Source organism: Oryctolagus cuniculus, chromosome 17 (assembly GCF_964237555.1).
Source record: "Oryctolagus cuniculus chromosome 17, mOryCun1.1, whole genome shotgun sequence".
Taxonomy (NCBI): Eukaryota; Metazoa; Chordata; class Mammalia; order Lagomorpha; family Leporidae; genus Oryctolagus; species Oryctolagus cuniculus.
Window position 1 is genome coordinate 15389701 of NC_091448.1, and position 18046 is coordinate 15407746.

Consider the following 18046-nt stretch of genomic DNA (forward strand, 5'->3'; position numbering starts at 1 on the left):
ACCCTTTATCTCCAAATTCTCTGCAACATTAATAGTTTTACACAGAGAAACGGCAGATGGTCAGAGGTCTCACATCCCAGCTTTTTTCCTCCTTCGGGGTCAATTTTCCTCACTCCACGTTCTCATGGAGGAAGAAGGCCTGGAGGCTCCCCTTAGGTTCTCCACCTCTCCTCCCTCCACCCTAGGAGCCCTGGACTCAGGAACAGCGCCCTTGGCCCCCTCCACCCCTCTTCTCTAGCCCCTGCTCCTCTGCCACCCCAATGGCCGCAGCAGGGGCAGTTGTTGCCCCTCTACTCTCTTCTCCCCAAGTCTCTCTACCCAGTTCTTCCCAAGGAAGAAAAACTCATTGTAAGCCTTCCACCCTGCCACTCCCTCCCTCATGACATCCTTTCTGACATCTTTCATGACATCTAGAGCCTGCAGATGACCCTACTCCCTCCCCCATCCCAGGCCCTCCCCAGCCTCAGCCTCTCAGACTGACCCACCTAATTCCTCACTGGATCCCACCCTGCCTCCTGCTCACACATGCTCCCGAACTGCACAACTCAAACCCTTCCTCCCCGTGAGGGAGAACTGCACAACTCAAACCCCTCTTTCCCTTGAGGGAGGTGCTTGTAGTGGAAGGCCCAGTTAGGGTCTATGTGCCTTTCTCTCTATCAGACTTTAGATTGAGGGATGTCTACGATCATCTTCAGAGAATCCCTCCAAATATCTTAAGGGATTTCTCTGCCTGACTTAGTACTATAGCTTAACTTGGAATGATCTCTAGTTTTATCCTCTACCTTAACTCCAGATGAATCTGAATGAATCTGGCATGCTGCACCACCAGGCCCCAGACAGACCCCCAGAGGCTGCTCGAGCCAGCCCCAGAGCCAACCCTAACCCAGACTGGACTTACCAACCTGGGGACCTGGGGCTATAGGCCTGATACCACATGATCTCATGCCTGCTGGCAGCTATGGATAAGAACAGCCAAAAACATGTTAACTATGAGAAGATCAGAGAGATCACCCAGGAACCCCATGAAAACCCCACTGTATTTATGTCCCACCTGATAGAGGCATTGACAAAGTATACTAACACTGATCCCAGTTCTCCACAGGGACGGCTGTTTTTAAATTCCCATTTTATGTTCAAGTCAGCTCCATATATCTGTTGCAAACTCCAAAAATTACAAGATGGCCCACAAGCCCCGGAGAGGGGTCCACAGATGCGGTTTTTGTGTTTTTAACAACAGAGATGAGGAATTAAGGACTCAGAAGGAAACAGAAAACTAAAGTTTCAGACGTTTGTCTCTGTAATCCATCAAGACCCCAGTCGCAAGCCAAGTGCCACCTCTAAGGGGTCCTGTTATCAGTGCAGCAATGCTGGGCCCTGGGCCAAGGCCTGCTCCAACTCGAAGTCCAGCTCAAGGCTCTAGCCCTCCTGGAGCCTGTATTAAATATGGCGATACTGGACATTACGGCCAGGAGCTGCCCTAACCCGAGGCCTCCCCCCTACCTAGTGTCCCAAGTGTGGACAATGGGGTCACTGGAAGATGCACTGCCCCCAGGGAGGGAAACCCCCCTTTCTAGAAAAGCTCTGTGTTTAAACCCCTCTGGCACAGTACATATCATCTCTGTTAACATAATGAGGAGGCCCGGGTTTCACAGCCACCATCGCAGAGGAGTCCAGGGACCCAAGGGTAATAGTGCCAGGCAAGCGAGTTTCTTTCTTGGTGGACACTGGGGCTAGTTTATCTGTTTTAAATGAATATTGTGGTTCACTCCTTCCTTCCTCAGTCACTACTGTTGGCATGAAAGGCCTTATCGAAACACCTAATAAGACTTCTCTCTTAGGTTGCTCCTTCGGAGATACTACTTTCCTGCATCCCTTTCTCATTCTTCCTAACTGTCCCATCCCCCTTTTAGGCAGTGACTTTCTCCACTGCTTGGGGGCATCTGTTGCCATTCCCACTGGGGATACAGCATAAATCTTCATACTTCACATTATGGACCTTTCTCTTCCCCCCTCTCCGTCCCAGACTCCCTCCCCTCCCTTGGTTAATCCTATAGTGTGGAACATGTCCCACCCAGTAATTACCACCCACCATACACCCATTTATATCTCTCTAAAAGACTCTACAAACACTACTGCTGTTCCCCAATATCCTTTAAGCCCAGAAGGCCACAGAGGTCTAAAACTTATTATAGATTGTCTCCTCTGAGCTAACACACTCATTCCCATCCACTCTTCACATAACACACATATACTTCCAGTCAAAAACTCAAATGGCTCTTATCGCTTAGTATGGGACCTCTGATGTGTTAACGCCACTGTCCATCCCACATATCCAGTTGTGCCAAACCCCTATACTCTCTTCTCCCAAATACACCCTATAACTTCTTTCTTTTCCATCCTGGACCTAAAGGATGCCTTCTTCACAATTCCTCTCAACACATCTTCCCAATCACTCTTTGCCTTTACCCGGTCTGACCCTGATACTCATCTTACTCGACAGCTCAGATGGACAGTGTTACCCCAAGGTTTCCAGGATAGTGCCCACTTCTTTGGACAGGCCTTCCAGAGAGATCTAGCCTCTATTAACCTTTCCCCTAGTACTCTTCTTCAATATGTTGACAAGAGACTCCAACATACCACTAGTCTTTGAACTTTCTAACTGAAAAAGTTATAGGGTATCTCAAAATAAGGCTCAGCTAATTTCCACTTCTGTCACCTTCTTGGGACTTCTTGTGACGTCAGACACTCGTGCAATCCCTCCAGCCTGAAAACTGGAAGATGGACTGTTCCTTTCCCATGTACTAAGCATAACCTCCGCTTGCTTGGGACTTGCAGGATATTTTTGCATCTGAAATTTTAAACTTTTATCTTATTGCTAAACCTCTAAGAAGCTACCAAGGGTAATCTAGATGAGCCCTTGCAAGAGACCATTCCTTTGAGAACTCATTCCAAACCCCAAAGAAAGCTCTTCTACAAGCACCTGCCCTAGACCTTCCTAACTCACTTAAACCATTCCTGCTCTACATCCATAGCTCTAAGGGGCAAGCAGTCGATCTCCTGGCCCAAAAGGCTGGAGACTCTATTACACCTGTGGCCTATTTCTCCAAACAATTAGATGTGATTTATCAAGGCTGGCCCCAATGTCTAAGGCCATGGCGGCCCTTCTCATACCTGAGGCCTCAAAACTCACCCTTTATCAACCTTACAAATCTGGTCCTCCCAGGGGTTGCAAGACTCCTTAGCCTCCAGGCTTTTCAATCTACCCTTCTCCAGAACACCATTAAATTTAATTGCTGCTCTTCTCTCAACCCAGCTGCTCTCTTCCTCACCACCTTCTCTGATCCCCTCAAATCCCATTCCCGTCCTAACTTCCTTGTTTTTTCCCTGACTACATTTTACCACTTCACAGACATTCCTATTCCAAAAGCCCCAGATTGGTTCATTGATGGTAGTGCTTCTAAAACTCCTCCTTTTTCCAATGGATATGCAATAATTGAGGGATACCATGATGATACCTCCTCTTCTTTCCCCCATTGGGTCATAGAGGCTATGCCCATACCTCAAGGCACTACCTCCCAACAGGCCAAACTGTTAGCCTTGATTCAAATCTTCACCTTAGCCAAAGGAAAGACAGTCAACATATACACAGATTCCCGATATGCCCATAATAGTATCCATTCCAATGCCCAGATATGGCAAGAAAGGGGCCTTCTGACAGCCCAAGAGACCCCTATAATAAATGGCAAGCTGATTAATGCTCTTCTTGATGCTGCTCAGCTGGCAACAAAGCCACTATTATTCACTGCAAAGGCACCAGAAAGACAAATGATACCTATCCGAAACCACCAAGCAGGCTGATCTGACAGCTACAGCAGCAGCATGTGGAGAAACAATCCCATCTTTTCTCTTTAACTTAGCTCCGTATATTCAGACTTAGAAATCTTTCAGTTTCAACAACAAGGGGCATACAGGAAGGACTCATATTCCCTTCTTCTCTCCAAGTTACCTTTCTAAAAAATCTCCATTTTCTCTATTACTCAAACACAAACTCTTTTTTTTTTTTTTTTTTTTTGACAGGCAGAGTAGACAGTGAGAGAGAGACAAAGGTCTTCCTTTTTCCGTTGGATCAGCACCACGCTGATCTGAAGCTAGGAGCCAGGTGCTTCTCCTGGTTTCCCATGCGGGTATAGGACCCAAGCACTTGGGCCATCCTCCACTGCACTCCCGGGCCATAGCAGAGAGCTGGACTGGAAGAGGGGCAACCGGGACTAGAACCCGCCACCCTGACCAGGACTAGAACCCGGTGTGCTGGCGCCACAGGCAGAGGATTAGCCTATTGAGCCACGGCACCAGCCTCAAACACAAACTTATTATTCACTTCCTGAGATCATTCATATACCTAACTCCTGCCATACGGAAAACTGCATAACATATCTCAGACAGGTAGCATCTACCAAACTGCTAACCTCAACTTTAATTTCAGGCCACCCCCATTTTCCACTCAACAGTCCCGTGGATCACTCCCAGGAGAGGACTGGCAGGTTGACTTCACCCAGTTAGGTGAACAGATTACCTTCTGGTTATGGTGGACAACTTCTTGGGCTGGGTGGAACCTTTCCCTACCACTAATAAAACAGCTTCCACCGTTTCCACTATACTATTAAATGATATTATCCCAAGATCTGGATTACCGGTTTCCATTCAATCAGATAATGGATCAGAGTTTACTTCTCAAATTATTTAAATAGTATCTGCCTCTCTTCATATCTCCTGGCATTTTCACTTTCCCTATCGTCCACCCTCTTCAGGAAAAGTAGAATGGATGAATGGAATTTTATTGTATTTTTTTTTTATTTGACAAGTAGTTATAGATAGTGAGAGACAGACAGAAAGGTCTTCCTTCCGTTGGTTCACTCCCCAAACGACCACTACAGATGGCACTGCACTGCTCTGAAGCCAGGAGCCAGGTGCTACTTCCTGGTCTCCCATGCGGGTGCAGGGCCCAAACACTTGGGCCATCCTCCACTGCCCTCCCAGTCCACAGCAGAGAGCTGGACTAGAAGAGGAGCAAACGGAACTAGAACCAGGCGCCCATATGGGATGCTGGCGCCGCAGGCAGAAGATTAACCAATTGAGCCATGGTGCCAGCCCTGGTATTTTTTACACAGAGAGAGGAGAGGCAGAGAGAGAAAGGGAGAGAGAGAGAGGTCTTCCATCCACTAGTTCACTCCCCAATTGGCCACTATGGCCAGAGCTGTGCTGATCTGAAGCCAGGAATCAGGAGCTTCCTCCAGATCTCCCACGCAGGTGCAGGGGCCCAAGGACTTGGGCCATCTTACACTGTACTCCCGGGCCATAGCAGAGAGCTGGATCGGAAGTGGAGCAGCCAGGACTCGAACCGGTGCCCATGTGGGATGCCGGTGCTTCAGGCCAGGGCATTAACCCACTGCGCCACAGTGCCAGGCCCCCGATGAATGGAATTTTAAAACAAACTCTAACTAAACTCTCTGCACAGGTCCATTTAGACTGGGTAAAACTTCCTTTATCTCTCTTAAGAATTAGATCTCTTCCCCAATGCCGTTAAAGCTTAGCCTGTTTGAAATTCTCTATGGAAGGTGTCCTCTTTCATCTAACTTCCGTCCCCTTACAAAATTCTGAAGCTAATCCTCCTCCTCTCACTTTCCCTCTTCTTACCAAAATGTACTCTCACTTATGGACCTATGCAGACACACATCTACCCAAACCATACCCTATACCTCGTGACTTTTCTCCTACTTTTCAACCTGGTGATTGGGTTTATCTAAAACAAAATGAGGCTGCTCTAAAGCCAAAATGGAGTGGGACTGACCAGGTGATGTTGACTACCCCCACCAATGCCAATCTCAAAGGGCACCTCCCCTGGATATATTTTATTTCTTTAAAACTAGTAACAGCTCCCTCATGTAAGTCTACTCCCACAGGACCCACCACTCTCAAGTTGATACAGCTTGACACATACAAGTTGACACTTACAAGAACTATTTCATGTCCCTGACAATTCCTGAATTCCACAGATCTCTTCAAATAATTCAAACTCTGCCTCGTTTTGGTCAACTTTTCTGCCATGGACAATGTCTCTAATATCTCCTTTTATTCTCATAATCATAGTGCTCCTATTTCTACCATGTACAATTAACTTATTCCAAAGGTTCTTGCAGGAAGGGATGACTGCTATATCCCAAGCCATCACTCAGGAATGACATAAGACTGCTCTTCTTCAGTCAGAGCACAGACATCCCATTCTGTGTCAAAGCCCTGAATCAGCAGGAGGTAGCCAGAAAGAAACTGGCTCCCAACCCCTTTATATACTCAGAGTCACGACTGATGCACAAGGACAGAAGCCTCAGCCATTTTAGGTTCTGGCTGCCACTGCCTTTTTTCAGGAGACCAGTTCAGCCTCACACCCTGTGTTGTTCCCCACCCCACCCCCTGCGCCTTCTGCAAGTTTGGAAGCCAATGGGCAAAATTTGAAGAACCAGTATGGAAAAGCTAACCTCCACCTACTGCCCCCACCCTCACTCCCAGCTCACCTAAGATATAAAAAGGCCCAGTGTGCTGGGGTCTGGGCCCTCTGCCACACGTTTTTTTGGTCTGTGTACACTTTGGCATTGGTAGACCTCTGCAAGTTTATTTTCTCTGAATAAATTCTTTCTGGCTGTGAGTTTGTATTCTGTCTCCTTGCTCTTTTTTGTGTTCTTTTCCTTCTATTTGGTGCTCCCTATGAGGAGGCACCAATTTCCCCTCTTTTCCTTACAGTACTAAGAAGAATCCTCAAAAAATAGAGATTTATGAATTAATTTTTGTTTTCTATGTAATACAAAGTCCACAATTCAATAACTGGTAAACCAAAATAAAACCAACAATGACAACATGTTTTTCCGTAAGAATATGCAAGGTGATGTCAGTGTGGCAGGTTTTTCACCAAGTCTGAATGTCTGCATAAATCAGTGTTTCTGTCCTATTTTCTCTATTATAGCTGTGGATTACGGATTTGGTATAAATCAGCTATTTGGACTTTTGATTACATTTATTCATGGTTTGGATGGGATCATGAAGTAGGCAGGCATACAGGTTAAAGTTGATTAGGTTTGTGAGTTGGAAGACCATGCCTTCGCCACGCCTTCACCATGCCCCTGCGTGACCTCATGACCCTACCTGGACATACCTGAGTGCCCACCAGCCAATCAAGTTAATTAGCCACTCCCCTTTGAGAGTGGATTAAAAGCCTGAGACAGGTGTGTCTGGCCCTTTTCCTCCCTCCAGTAGGGGGCTGGCTCTAGCCCTATGCCTCCAGGGCACGTGGCCTTTGGACCACCCACCCTAGGTTACCTGGCTCTTCCATGAGGCTGGTTCCTGGTACTTGGTATGAATCCAGATTTACCTCTCTCTTTTAGATAAAGCTCTCACTCTCCTATGCATCTTTCACACTAAACAAAAGCCTAAAATGTACCATGCTGCCTCGTTTATTTATGCCAATATTTAGAATTCTTCTCTAAATATTAGGCAAGAACCCACTTGGGCTTATTAATATTGGGGATTTATTAATAAGCATATGGTGATATCGTAAGGCACCCCAAATTTTTATAACATATGTGGCTCCCAGACTTGACCTCTGGGGAACTTTAAAAGGCCACATTTCAATGTAATTTTAACGGGTCAAATTCTGATATCAATCAGTCTAAAGGATATAATTCCATTTTCTAGACATACACAGTGTCATATATCAAGTAACTGGCAAACTGAAGAAATGGCAAGCAGAATGGACAAAGGATCAGAACTAAAACTATGATTAAAGTTACCAACTAACTATTGCTGAGGAGACTATGGTAATTCTAGCTAGACAGTCAATTATTTTATGCTTCTACTTGCTTAGCCATCATTGAAAAATTGGCAGCATAAACACATCCAGAAGGGTCACGAGGCATGTATGAATTCCTTCTCATGGGAGTTAATGCATGTGCCACTATACTGCCTGCGGAAGGGGGAAGAAGAACAAAGGAAAGATGAAGAGAATTTATAAGATAATATCAAAATGAACCTGATGAAGCAGGGCTGTGATGCTAAGGAAAACAGGTACTAACAGGTAGGTAGTAGGTACTGGAGAAAGCAGACTATTGTTGGAGTTACCAGAGACAGTTTGGTTCATTTTGAGCAAACAGGAGACCCGGAGACGCCAATGATAAGTCCCTCATCTCAACTGTCATCATAACAAAATTAAAGTCCTCGAGAAGATCAACTTCCTCCCTGTGGGAGCATGCAGCATGCTATAAAGAAGGTAAAGAGACAGTGCCAAATGGCAAAAGGATGAGCTGTTTAGGTGTTGCCAGGATAGGATTAGAGGTACCGTCTGAGACTCCAAGAAAATGAAAGGTTAGAAATGGCCACTAGAATGAAAAGGAAAGAAATTCCCTAGAAAATGTTTGATTCTTAACATGAAATTCACCAGCAACATAGCTGGGCTAAAGGTGGCTGACCATCATTTCAGAAATACTGGATCTTAAAAATGTTATTTCCTTCATTTCCATCAGCCATTTCCATTTACTTTATTTCACAATTTGCAGGAAATCAATACCTCCAACTGTTGGTAATTACAATGCCTTTCTATAGTGGAATTAACTGGCTGTAAGCTAAAACAGAGCTTGAATACATTTACAAATAGGAAACAAAGGAACTTTTTGTCTCTTGCCCATTTCCATTTCTTTTTGTTCCTGGGCACAGCCCTCCTGTGGTTCTAACCTCTTAAATCCTGCTGTGTGCGTACACCGCCCATACTCTGCCTTGGCATTCGAAGAGAGGTTCTCAAGGGTGTATGTCTCTGCTCATCCAGGTAAGCAAGGTCCTCCAAGTGGGCAGAGCTGGTGGCTGACAAAACAGGAAAGTTTTGTTAGAACATGTAAGCTCAGAAAACTTTTTTTCAGCTTTGGAAAACTTTAGAATCAGGACTTACTCAAGCACAAAATACATATGTATAATATATGCTAAATATAATACATTACAAGCCTTAAAGAAACTAAGTCATTTTTTAAAAACTCAAAACCTTAATTTCACTTGCTATATAAAGATATGATATCATAAATCTGCACCTGGTAAACCTTAAACAGAGGAATATATTTCCTATTCAAATAGAGAAACAAGCAAACTAAACAAACATAAAAGCTCGGTTCATAAAATTAGTAGATAATGGTAAAGATGATTTGAGATTCAAAGTAAAAGACAAGGGGTGGGTGTTGTGGTGCAGTGGGTTAATATGGCACTTGATATGTTCACCTTCCATATTGCATTGGCATACCTAGTTCTGGGAGACAGTAGATGATACCTCAAGTCCTTAGGTTCCTGCCACCCATGCGAGAGACCAGATAGTTACAGCTCTTACATCCATGCTATGTATCTATCTTATAGTTCTCCCCACTAGCCCTGCATCTCACTTTGCAGTTATTCCCATTAGAAGTAGAGTATACTTCCCTGCCTTGCCTTTGGGTTTGATCATTTGACTCATCTGACATGGTATATTATTAGATATGACACAGGAAGGGTTTAAAATGTGTTCATGTGGATCAGGTGTTTAGTTCAGCAAATAAGATGCTACTTGGGATGCCCACATTCCATAGCAGAGTGCCTGAGTCTGAGTCCTGGCTCTGCTTTCCTGCTAATGCACACCCTGGGATGCAGCAGGTGATGACTCAAGTACTTGAGTACCCATATAGGAGACACAGATTGACTCCGGCTTTGGTCTGACCCAGCCCCAGCCACAGAGGGCTGGAGAGCGAACTAGCTAGTGGAAAAACTCTGTCTTACTGTCTCTCTCTGCCTTTCAAATAATAAGATGATAAAAAACAAAATATGCTTGTGTAATTGAATTTGTTCTTTCTGTTTCTTTCTTCACTATAAGAGAGTATGTGCAGTTAGTCCACTGTCCCAGGAGACATCAGGCTGATCTGAAGCCAAATTCAGTCTAGATCAACAAGCTCCTAAGCAACCTGAGATGCACAAAAATGATCATTTTAAGCTGCTATATTTTCAGGCTAGTTTGTCACACAGCATTATTTTAGCAGTGTGATACACTTGTTGATATTTATGTACCTGAGCATAGCTATAGGCTGTAGTAGTTTGAGCTTCACAGGGGCAGGGACCATGTCTTATTTATATTTTGTTCTCAATAATTACATGATGTTGGCATAAAAAATGCTTAACTTGTTGAAAGGGGACCAACGGCAGCTCTGACAAGTATGATTTCAAGAACAGGCTAGCTGACTCTCCTTTATTTCATCCAAAAATGTAGAGGAAAACGTTTTCTTACTCTATAACTGGCAAATGGCACTAGCTTTATTTGGCCAAAAAGGGAGAATTAGCTAATGTCAAGAATGACTACAATGAGAGAGATATACAGTTATGTGTTACTTAATGATGGGGATATGTTCTGAGAAATACATTGATAGGCAATTTTGCTATTCTGTGAATATCACAGAATATACTTAAAGAAAGACACCTATGATATCACTATGTGATATAATCTTAGGTGACCACAGTTGTCTATGTGGTTAATTGTTGACTGAAATGTCATTATGTGATGCATGATTGTAACTCAGATTTGATTATTGAGAAATTGAAGTGTCATTGTGTGAAATAAAATGATTGGCATGTTTTATGGTACTTTAATTCAAAAGCTGCAAAATAAATTTTTTAGAAATGTCTGAACTAGCTTTTATAATACAATTTTGAAATGTCCAATGTTTCTAGACACTTTTGAAAATTACTGTAAGGAATGTCAGGATGTTTCATGTCCACCCAAGATCTATGTTTTCTATGCTCAACTGTGAGAACTTGAATTTATTTAAATTGTGGACACAATTTCTATAAGGATGTAAGTCTTTGAAAACTAGTCTAGAGAATTTAAATCATGAAAGAAAAGTCAAATGCCATGCTGTATGTAAGACAGAGGAAGACAGCACCAGAGGAACAAAAAAGAATCTTGGTTGAGCTCTGCATTCTGAAATTAAAACAATCCAGAAGAGATAATTATTTAATCTCTTATTTAAACTGTTACTCTAAAACTATTGCAAATGATATTCTATTTTGACTTTGTGATTTGGATCTTTCCTATGTTTAATCTGATGCCTCTTGCTCTAACCACAGTCTATTTTCTTTTGTTTGAATTTTATTGAAGTGCCTATAAGCTACCAAAAAAGGGAAGGACCACTTGAGATTCAGACCCTTCAAGAATAAAGATTTCAGGGACAGGTGCTGTGGTGCAGCTGCTTGGGATGCTCACATCCTATTATCAGAGTGACGAGAATCGAGTCCTGATTCTGCTTCTGATGCAGCTTCCTGCTAATGTGCTTGGGAGGAGTAGTGATGGCCCAAGTACTTGGATTCCGACTACCCACATGGGAGGTGTGGATGAAGTTCCTAGATCCAGGTTTCAGACTGGCCTGTTCCCCATTGTTGCAGGCATTTCGGGAGTGATCCAGTGGATGGAAAACTCTCTCTTTCTCTCTCACCTGTCTTTCTGTTGCTGTCTTTCTTTAATATATATATAAAAAGGGAATGGGGGCCAGTGCTGAGGCATAGAAAGTTAAGCCTCTGCCTACAGTGCTGATTCCTTACGGGCATCTGTTGAAGTCCTGACTGCTCCACTTTTGATTCAGCTCCCTGATAATGTGCCTGCAAAAGCAGTGGTAGATGGCCCAAGTACTTGGTCCCTTGTGCCCACTCCTGGATTTGGCCTGGCCCAGCCCCAGCTTTTGGGGCCATTTGGTGAATGAACCAGTGGATGCAAGATTCTTTCTCTTTCTCTCTTTCTCTCTTTCTCTCTCTCTCTCTCTCTCCCCTTCCCTTCCCTCCCCCCCCCCTTCCCTCTCTGTATCTCTGCCTTTCAAATAAATAAATAAATCTTTAAAAAAGGGGTGGGAGAGATGAAGATTGCAGACATCCTACCAGGTAAAGAACACTGACTATATGTGGTCTTGGCTGACAGAAAAGGAAATGTGAAATTCATACTAGACAGAGTTAAAAATAGAAAATTCAGCTTCATAGGTGGCAAAATGAGAAAAATAGCAGTTATACAAAATTTCTTCCTTGGTTGTGTGTGTGTGTGTATAAATTAGATACAAACCAGTCATATGAGATAGGTGTTGTTACAGTATTTAAACACAAAGTGGCTGTTGGAACTAATCGTATTTTAAGGTGCTAAAGGTGTCTTCATTTACATGAAAAATACTTACATCTTATTAAAATACAATATTTATTTAAAATGTTTGGAGGTTCAAATGTCTGTCTGGGAAGACTGACTTTTTAAATTGTTAAGCTACTAGCTTCAGGTTCAAACCTTGTCTTCTACTCTAATGTATACACTGTTTTGCGACACTGGGCCTGGGCCTCTGCAACTCCTATCTCTACTTTCTTTACTAGCTGCTTGTTAGGGTCTGCCAATAACGGCCATCAGGGAAAGGCTCCTGGAGGAAGGATTTGCTCCTTCCTGCTTGCATCCTGTTCCCGTCAATGTTACTTTAGTCTTACTTGTTCAGCCCAGCACTGGTGGTTTGTTCCGGTAGCAGCAGTTGAATCCAGTGTGCAGTATTTACCAGAGAGGTTGGACTAGCCTCACCTTGCACCTAAGAGGACCAGGACCAGGGGCCAGCACTTTTTCCTCAGAAGTCTGAGTCTGGTCTCCATAGAGCCATCCTAGGAGTTCAGAGATATTCTTATCAGCTAAGCAGGGTCTCTTTGGAGTTTTAGTTTTGTGGGGTCTTTACTCAAAACTTGCATGATTTAATTCTTAATTTCCTATTCCCTCAGGCCCAGAGGTAGTAATTTCTTGCAGTTGCTAGATCCCTGGTCATTCAACATTCTCTTTTTACTTTTTCAGGAAAACCTAGTTAACAGTTGTTTTATTGTCAAGTTTTCTGTTAAAATAATGATGTGATTTCTGTCCCCTGACTGGCTCCTAACTGGCATAGCACAGAAAATAACTGAATAGCAATTCCTTTCATATATGTGATGCTGGTAACAAAGCAGTATCACAGAATACAAACGTGAAAGGAATCCTAAAGATCATCTAGCCCAGAGGTCGGAACTACAATTTGTATACAAAACCTGGCTTGTTGCCTGTTTGTTAATAGTTTTACATGAACAGAGCCATGCTTATTAAGTATTTTTTTTTTTTTTTGACAGGCAGAGTTAGAAAGCGAGAGCAAGAGAAAAAGAAAGGTCTTCCTTCTGCTGGCTCACCCCCAAAATGGCCGCTACGGCCCGTGCTGCACCAATCCGAAGCCAGGAGCCAGGTGCCTCCTCCTGGTCTCCCATGGGGTGCAGGGCCCAGGGACTTGGGTCATTCTCCACTGTACTCCTGGGCCACAGCAGAGAGCTGGACTGGAAGAGGAGCAACCGGGACAGAATCTGGCGCCTCAGCGGGACTAGAACCCGGTGTGCCGGCGCTGCAGGTGGAGGATTAGCCAAATGAGCCGCGGAGCCGGCCTACTTAAGTATTCAATTACAACAGAATTAAGTAGCTGCAATTCAGGTCCTGTGGCCTGCAAAGCCTACAATATTTACTAGCTGATCTTTTAATAAAAAGTTTTACTAAAACTTGATGAGATCAAATCCCTTCATTTTAAGATTAGAAAACAATGACTGACCTGTCTAAAGTGAATAACTCAGCTAGGCATCTTGAGTTGCACGCCAATGAGGGAACTCTTCCTCCCCCTACTGAAGTTAAACAAGTTTAATTTTTTTTTGATATAAATTAACAATGAATTGTTGACTTTATTTCAAAAGCAGACAGACACACACACACACAGAGGGCGTGGGAGGGAGAGAGAGGGTGAGGGCAAGGGTGAGGGAGGAGTTGGGGAGGGGGGGGGAGAGAGAGAGAGAGAGAGAGAGAGAGAGAGAGAGAGAGATCCTCCAATCACTGGTTTATTCCACCAAATGAGCTCAACAGCAGGAATAGGGCCAGCTGAATCCAGAAGCCAGGAATTCTATTTGGACGTCCAGTAGAGGCGGCAGGGGTCCAGGTATTTAAGCCATCATTTGCGTGCCTCCAGAAAGCATCAGCTGGAAGCTGGGTGGGAAGCAGAGCAGCCAGGCCTCAAACTGACACTTTGAAATGTGATGCAGGTGAACCAAAGTGGCAGCTTAACCCATGTGGCACAATGCCTGCATAAGGTACTTTTTACACTGAAAAACTAATGGGTAATTTGAAAAGAAATATAATCTCAATGAAAATCTTCTATTCACATTGAAAAAAATTGAAATTAAAATTAACAGCAGGGTGAGTAACAGAAATTTTTGGTTACCCTTATGGCAATATTAATGTCACAGTACTTAATTTTAAAGCAACATTTTACCACAATTCTTTTACTAAAATGGTTCATATGGTAACACACTAAAATGGCTTGGTGGGTTTTAATGAAATGAAAATATATTTTTCATTGTGCAGAAATGATAGAGAAATGTACTAAATGAAGTAGAACAAAAATTACAGAAAAAAGCCTGGACTCAGGTATCTTTAAAAAAATCACAAACTAATATCCTAAAGATTAAACTACAGGAGATCTATACTTATGAGTACAGATTTTCTTAGTAAAGAATTTTTTTGAAGATTTATTTTATTTATTCAAAAGAAATAGCTGCTGAGAGGCAAAGTGGAAGATAGAGAGCAAGCTTCCATCTGCTGGCTCACTCCCCAAATGGTTGGGCCAGGCTAAAGTCAGGAATTTGGAATTCCATCTGGTATCCCATGTGGGTGGAAGGGGCCCAAACACTTGGGCCATCCTCTGCTGCTTTCCCAGGTACATTAGGCAGGAGCTGGACTGGAAATGGAGTAGCTAGGTCTCGAATCAGTGTTGGTATTGGAAGCCAATATTGCAGACTCTGGCCTCCATTTCAATTTTTTTTAATTAAAAAAATTTCTGGAAGTACTTTTAGCTGTAGATTTAGTTCCACATGTTCAACTTATATTAAAAATTTTTTAAAAATTTTATTTGAAGGAAGACAGAGAGAGAGAGAGAGAGAGAGAGAGAGAGAAAATATCTTCCACTTGTTGGTTCACTCCCCAAATGACCACAACAGCCAGGGCTAGACAAGGTTGAAGCCAGGAGCCAGTTCTATCCAGTTTCCCATGCAGATGGCAGGGATCCAGGTAATCAGGCCATCATTCACTACTTCCCAGCTATAATATGGATCAGAAGCATAGAGTAGATGGGACTAGAACCAGGCTCATGGAAATGGCATGGGGTCTCTCTCGTGGTGGCTTAATCCATTATGCACAACACCTGCCCCTGAATTTAAATAAAAGCTCATGATAACTTTTGTTAAAAGATATAAATGTTTAGTGTGGACTTCACAAATTATTACTAATCATCATCAGAAAAATCCCTAAGAAAATGAACATGAACCATCACTTTTTATTTGCTTCACAAAACCATGAAATGTACTAAATGTGTTTTCGAATAAGCACATTGCTCAATTTTAGCCAGATGACATTAGGACAAGGCAAATATTGCCATCACTGAGCTCAACGACCATTTTACCCATTCACAAATCTAAACACTTACAGGTAAACTGAACCAAGGGAAAGCAGTGATACACAGCATCACGTACAGTAGCTCTGGAGCAGATACAGGACTTAGAGCTGCACTCATTAAGTGGGAGACTAAAACTTTAATCTGGGGCTGCAATGCAATTATGGTTGGAATAAACACTCATTTTTTTTCTTATTTTCGCAATTATTGTTTTTTTTTTTTATCTGAATCTGTTTTCTTTACCAAATAATCCAAAATTATTTTCACCACTTTTTTATTATTAAATCATTTTTCTCTTTAGTTCTATTTATAGATTCTCTCTGCTTCATCATTTTCAAAATTCTTGGTTCCCTCAAATACATTACTTAAAGGCATACGATACAAATACTGGAAAGATCAGCCAGGAGACATAGAATTCTGTTAGCTGTTGCTCTTTGTTCCCTTAGTTGTATCTAGTTGTGCTCTTCCTCATGGTCACTTGAGTATCTTCCATTTGCCAGTTATTTTCTGCGAAAAAGTCTATGTCATACCGTGTCCAACTTGCTCTCCCTTTTTTTTTTTTTTAAAAGATTTTATTTACTTATTTGAGAGGTAGAGTTACAGACAGTGAGAAGGAGAGACAGAGAGGAAAGGTCTTTCATCTGCTGGTTCACTCCCCAAATGGCCGCAACAGCTGGAGCTGTGCCGATCCGAAGCCAGGAGCCAGGTGCTTCTTCCTGGTCTACCCATGTGGGTGCAGAGGTCCAAGGACTTGGGTCATCTTCTACTGCTTTCTCAGGCCACAGCAGAGAGCTGGATTGGAAGAGGAGCAGCTGGGGCTTGAACCAGTGCCCATATGGGATGCTGGCACTGCAGGCAGAGGATTAACCTATTGTACCACGGCGCCGGCCCCATCTCCCTTTTCTTAAAAGATGGCTCAGGCTCCACTTCCTCTACTTCCTTCTTTGATCTCCTCATCAGAATTAACTGCTTCTCCCTTTTAGCTACCACATACATAAAAGTATATTTCTATTTAGGATTTGTGTTATTCTCTAGTTATTTATGTTTGTCTTCCCCCACTAGAGTAGGTTCTTGATGGCAAGAGGCAATGTCTGATTCACTATCAATTAGTCTATCTCTTCAGAGTAAATCAGAGTGCACTGGACAGAATGCTCAGTGCGTAAGTGGAATGCAGACTAGCCCTACTGACATTTAGTAATCTGCCTGGCTCTATCCTCATCATTCTCATCGCTTTGTTTCTTATGTTTAACAGACATCACTACAATAATATGCTTAGCTTCAATGATGTTCACACTATCTTCTTTCAACACTGCTATCATTTACTTTGTCCACAGTATATATAACCTTTATCACTTTATATAAATTACTTATTTATTATGTTTACTTTACTTCCCCCAGTCGGAATGTAAGCTCCACGAGGATGGTAATCTTTATTTTATTAATTGTTGATACTTACAGCACCATGAGCAATATCTGCCACAGTAGCACATGATCAATAAATAATTAGCTAATGAACAAATAACTGCATTAAATGCACATTCCATATTTCAGGTACATTTTAAAAAATCAACAAATAACTAACTTTTGTCTTACTGTGTTATTTTGAAGGAGGTATCTACAGCAACAATGCCTTAAATGCCACCATCCCATCAAAACACCAATGACAGCTCTATAAAGGCATGTACTATTACTTACAACAAAGTTGGATTGCCAAGGTTTTTGAAATATTCTGCCAAGTTAAATTCATACTGTAACACTTAACAAACACTTTCCAGCTACAAGTGTAACAGATTCTTAGGTAAGTTCAAGTGAACTGAAGAAACAGAAAAATAAATCTTCAATAAAAATGTTTATATAAAAACAAAAAGCTTTCAGAAGCAAACCCCCAAAAAATCTACCTTTAAAATGTCTTCTTTTTAAAAGAGAAAGGAAAAAAGAAGCATTTTTTTGGGGGGAGATTTTATCAGATTAGAACAGCTGAGGATCACTCTTATAGAGTATTTAAGCAAGATGCATTTTGGAAGTTAAAATAATTTAAATATACCACAAGTGGGCATTAAAAAACTGCAGAAAAATTTGGAATAACATATTTTAGAGACAATTTTATATTGAGTTTGGAAGTTGTCTGAATTACTTCTTCTTATATTGCAACTAACGCAAACACATGATGGCAACAAGACTGTCATTCTGGTTGATCTGAGCAGGGAGCCTGCAATGACACTGCTTGTTACTGCCTAGGCAAGAAGCCACTCTGCTGTTTTTGCATCCTTGATTCATAAAACCAACATTCTGATTGCTAAAAAGTCCATTTTTCTAAAATCTGCAAGATGGTTTCTAACTGGATTGATTTAAAAATCCCTCTAGATTCCCAGTCTGGATTTACCTGATTTTAAAGATCCTTTTCTTAGGAAAATGTGCAGCTCCAAGCATTAAGAAGTTGATGCTGAGTTTGTATTTTAACTGACTTCTGTTGTTTGTGTGTTTCC

At 42.3% G+C, this 18046-nt stretch overlaps 1 protein-coding gene across 19 annotated transcripts in view; it reads right to left on the reverse strand.

Annotated features, from left to right (window-relative positions):
* The window catches only part of TANC2 (tetratricopeptide repeat, ankyrin repeat and coiled-coil containing 2), a 438885-nt gene that overhangs the window by 137388 nt on the left and 283451 nt on the right, over window positions 1-18046 (reverse strand). For all 19 annotated transcript variants that reach the window (XR_007911352.2, XM_051825098.2, XM_051825097.2 and 16 more), the window contains one exon: window positions 8776-8901. Coding sequence is in view for 18 of the 19 variants with exons in the window: in XM_051825098.2 (XP_051681058.1) it covers window positions 8776-8901 (126 nt within the window). In the remaining variant the exon portion in view is untranslated. The remainder of the gene's footprint in view (window positions 1-8775; window positions 8902-18046) is intronic.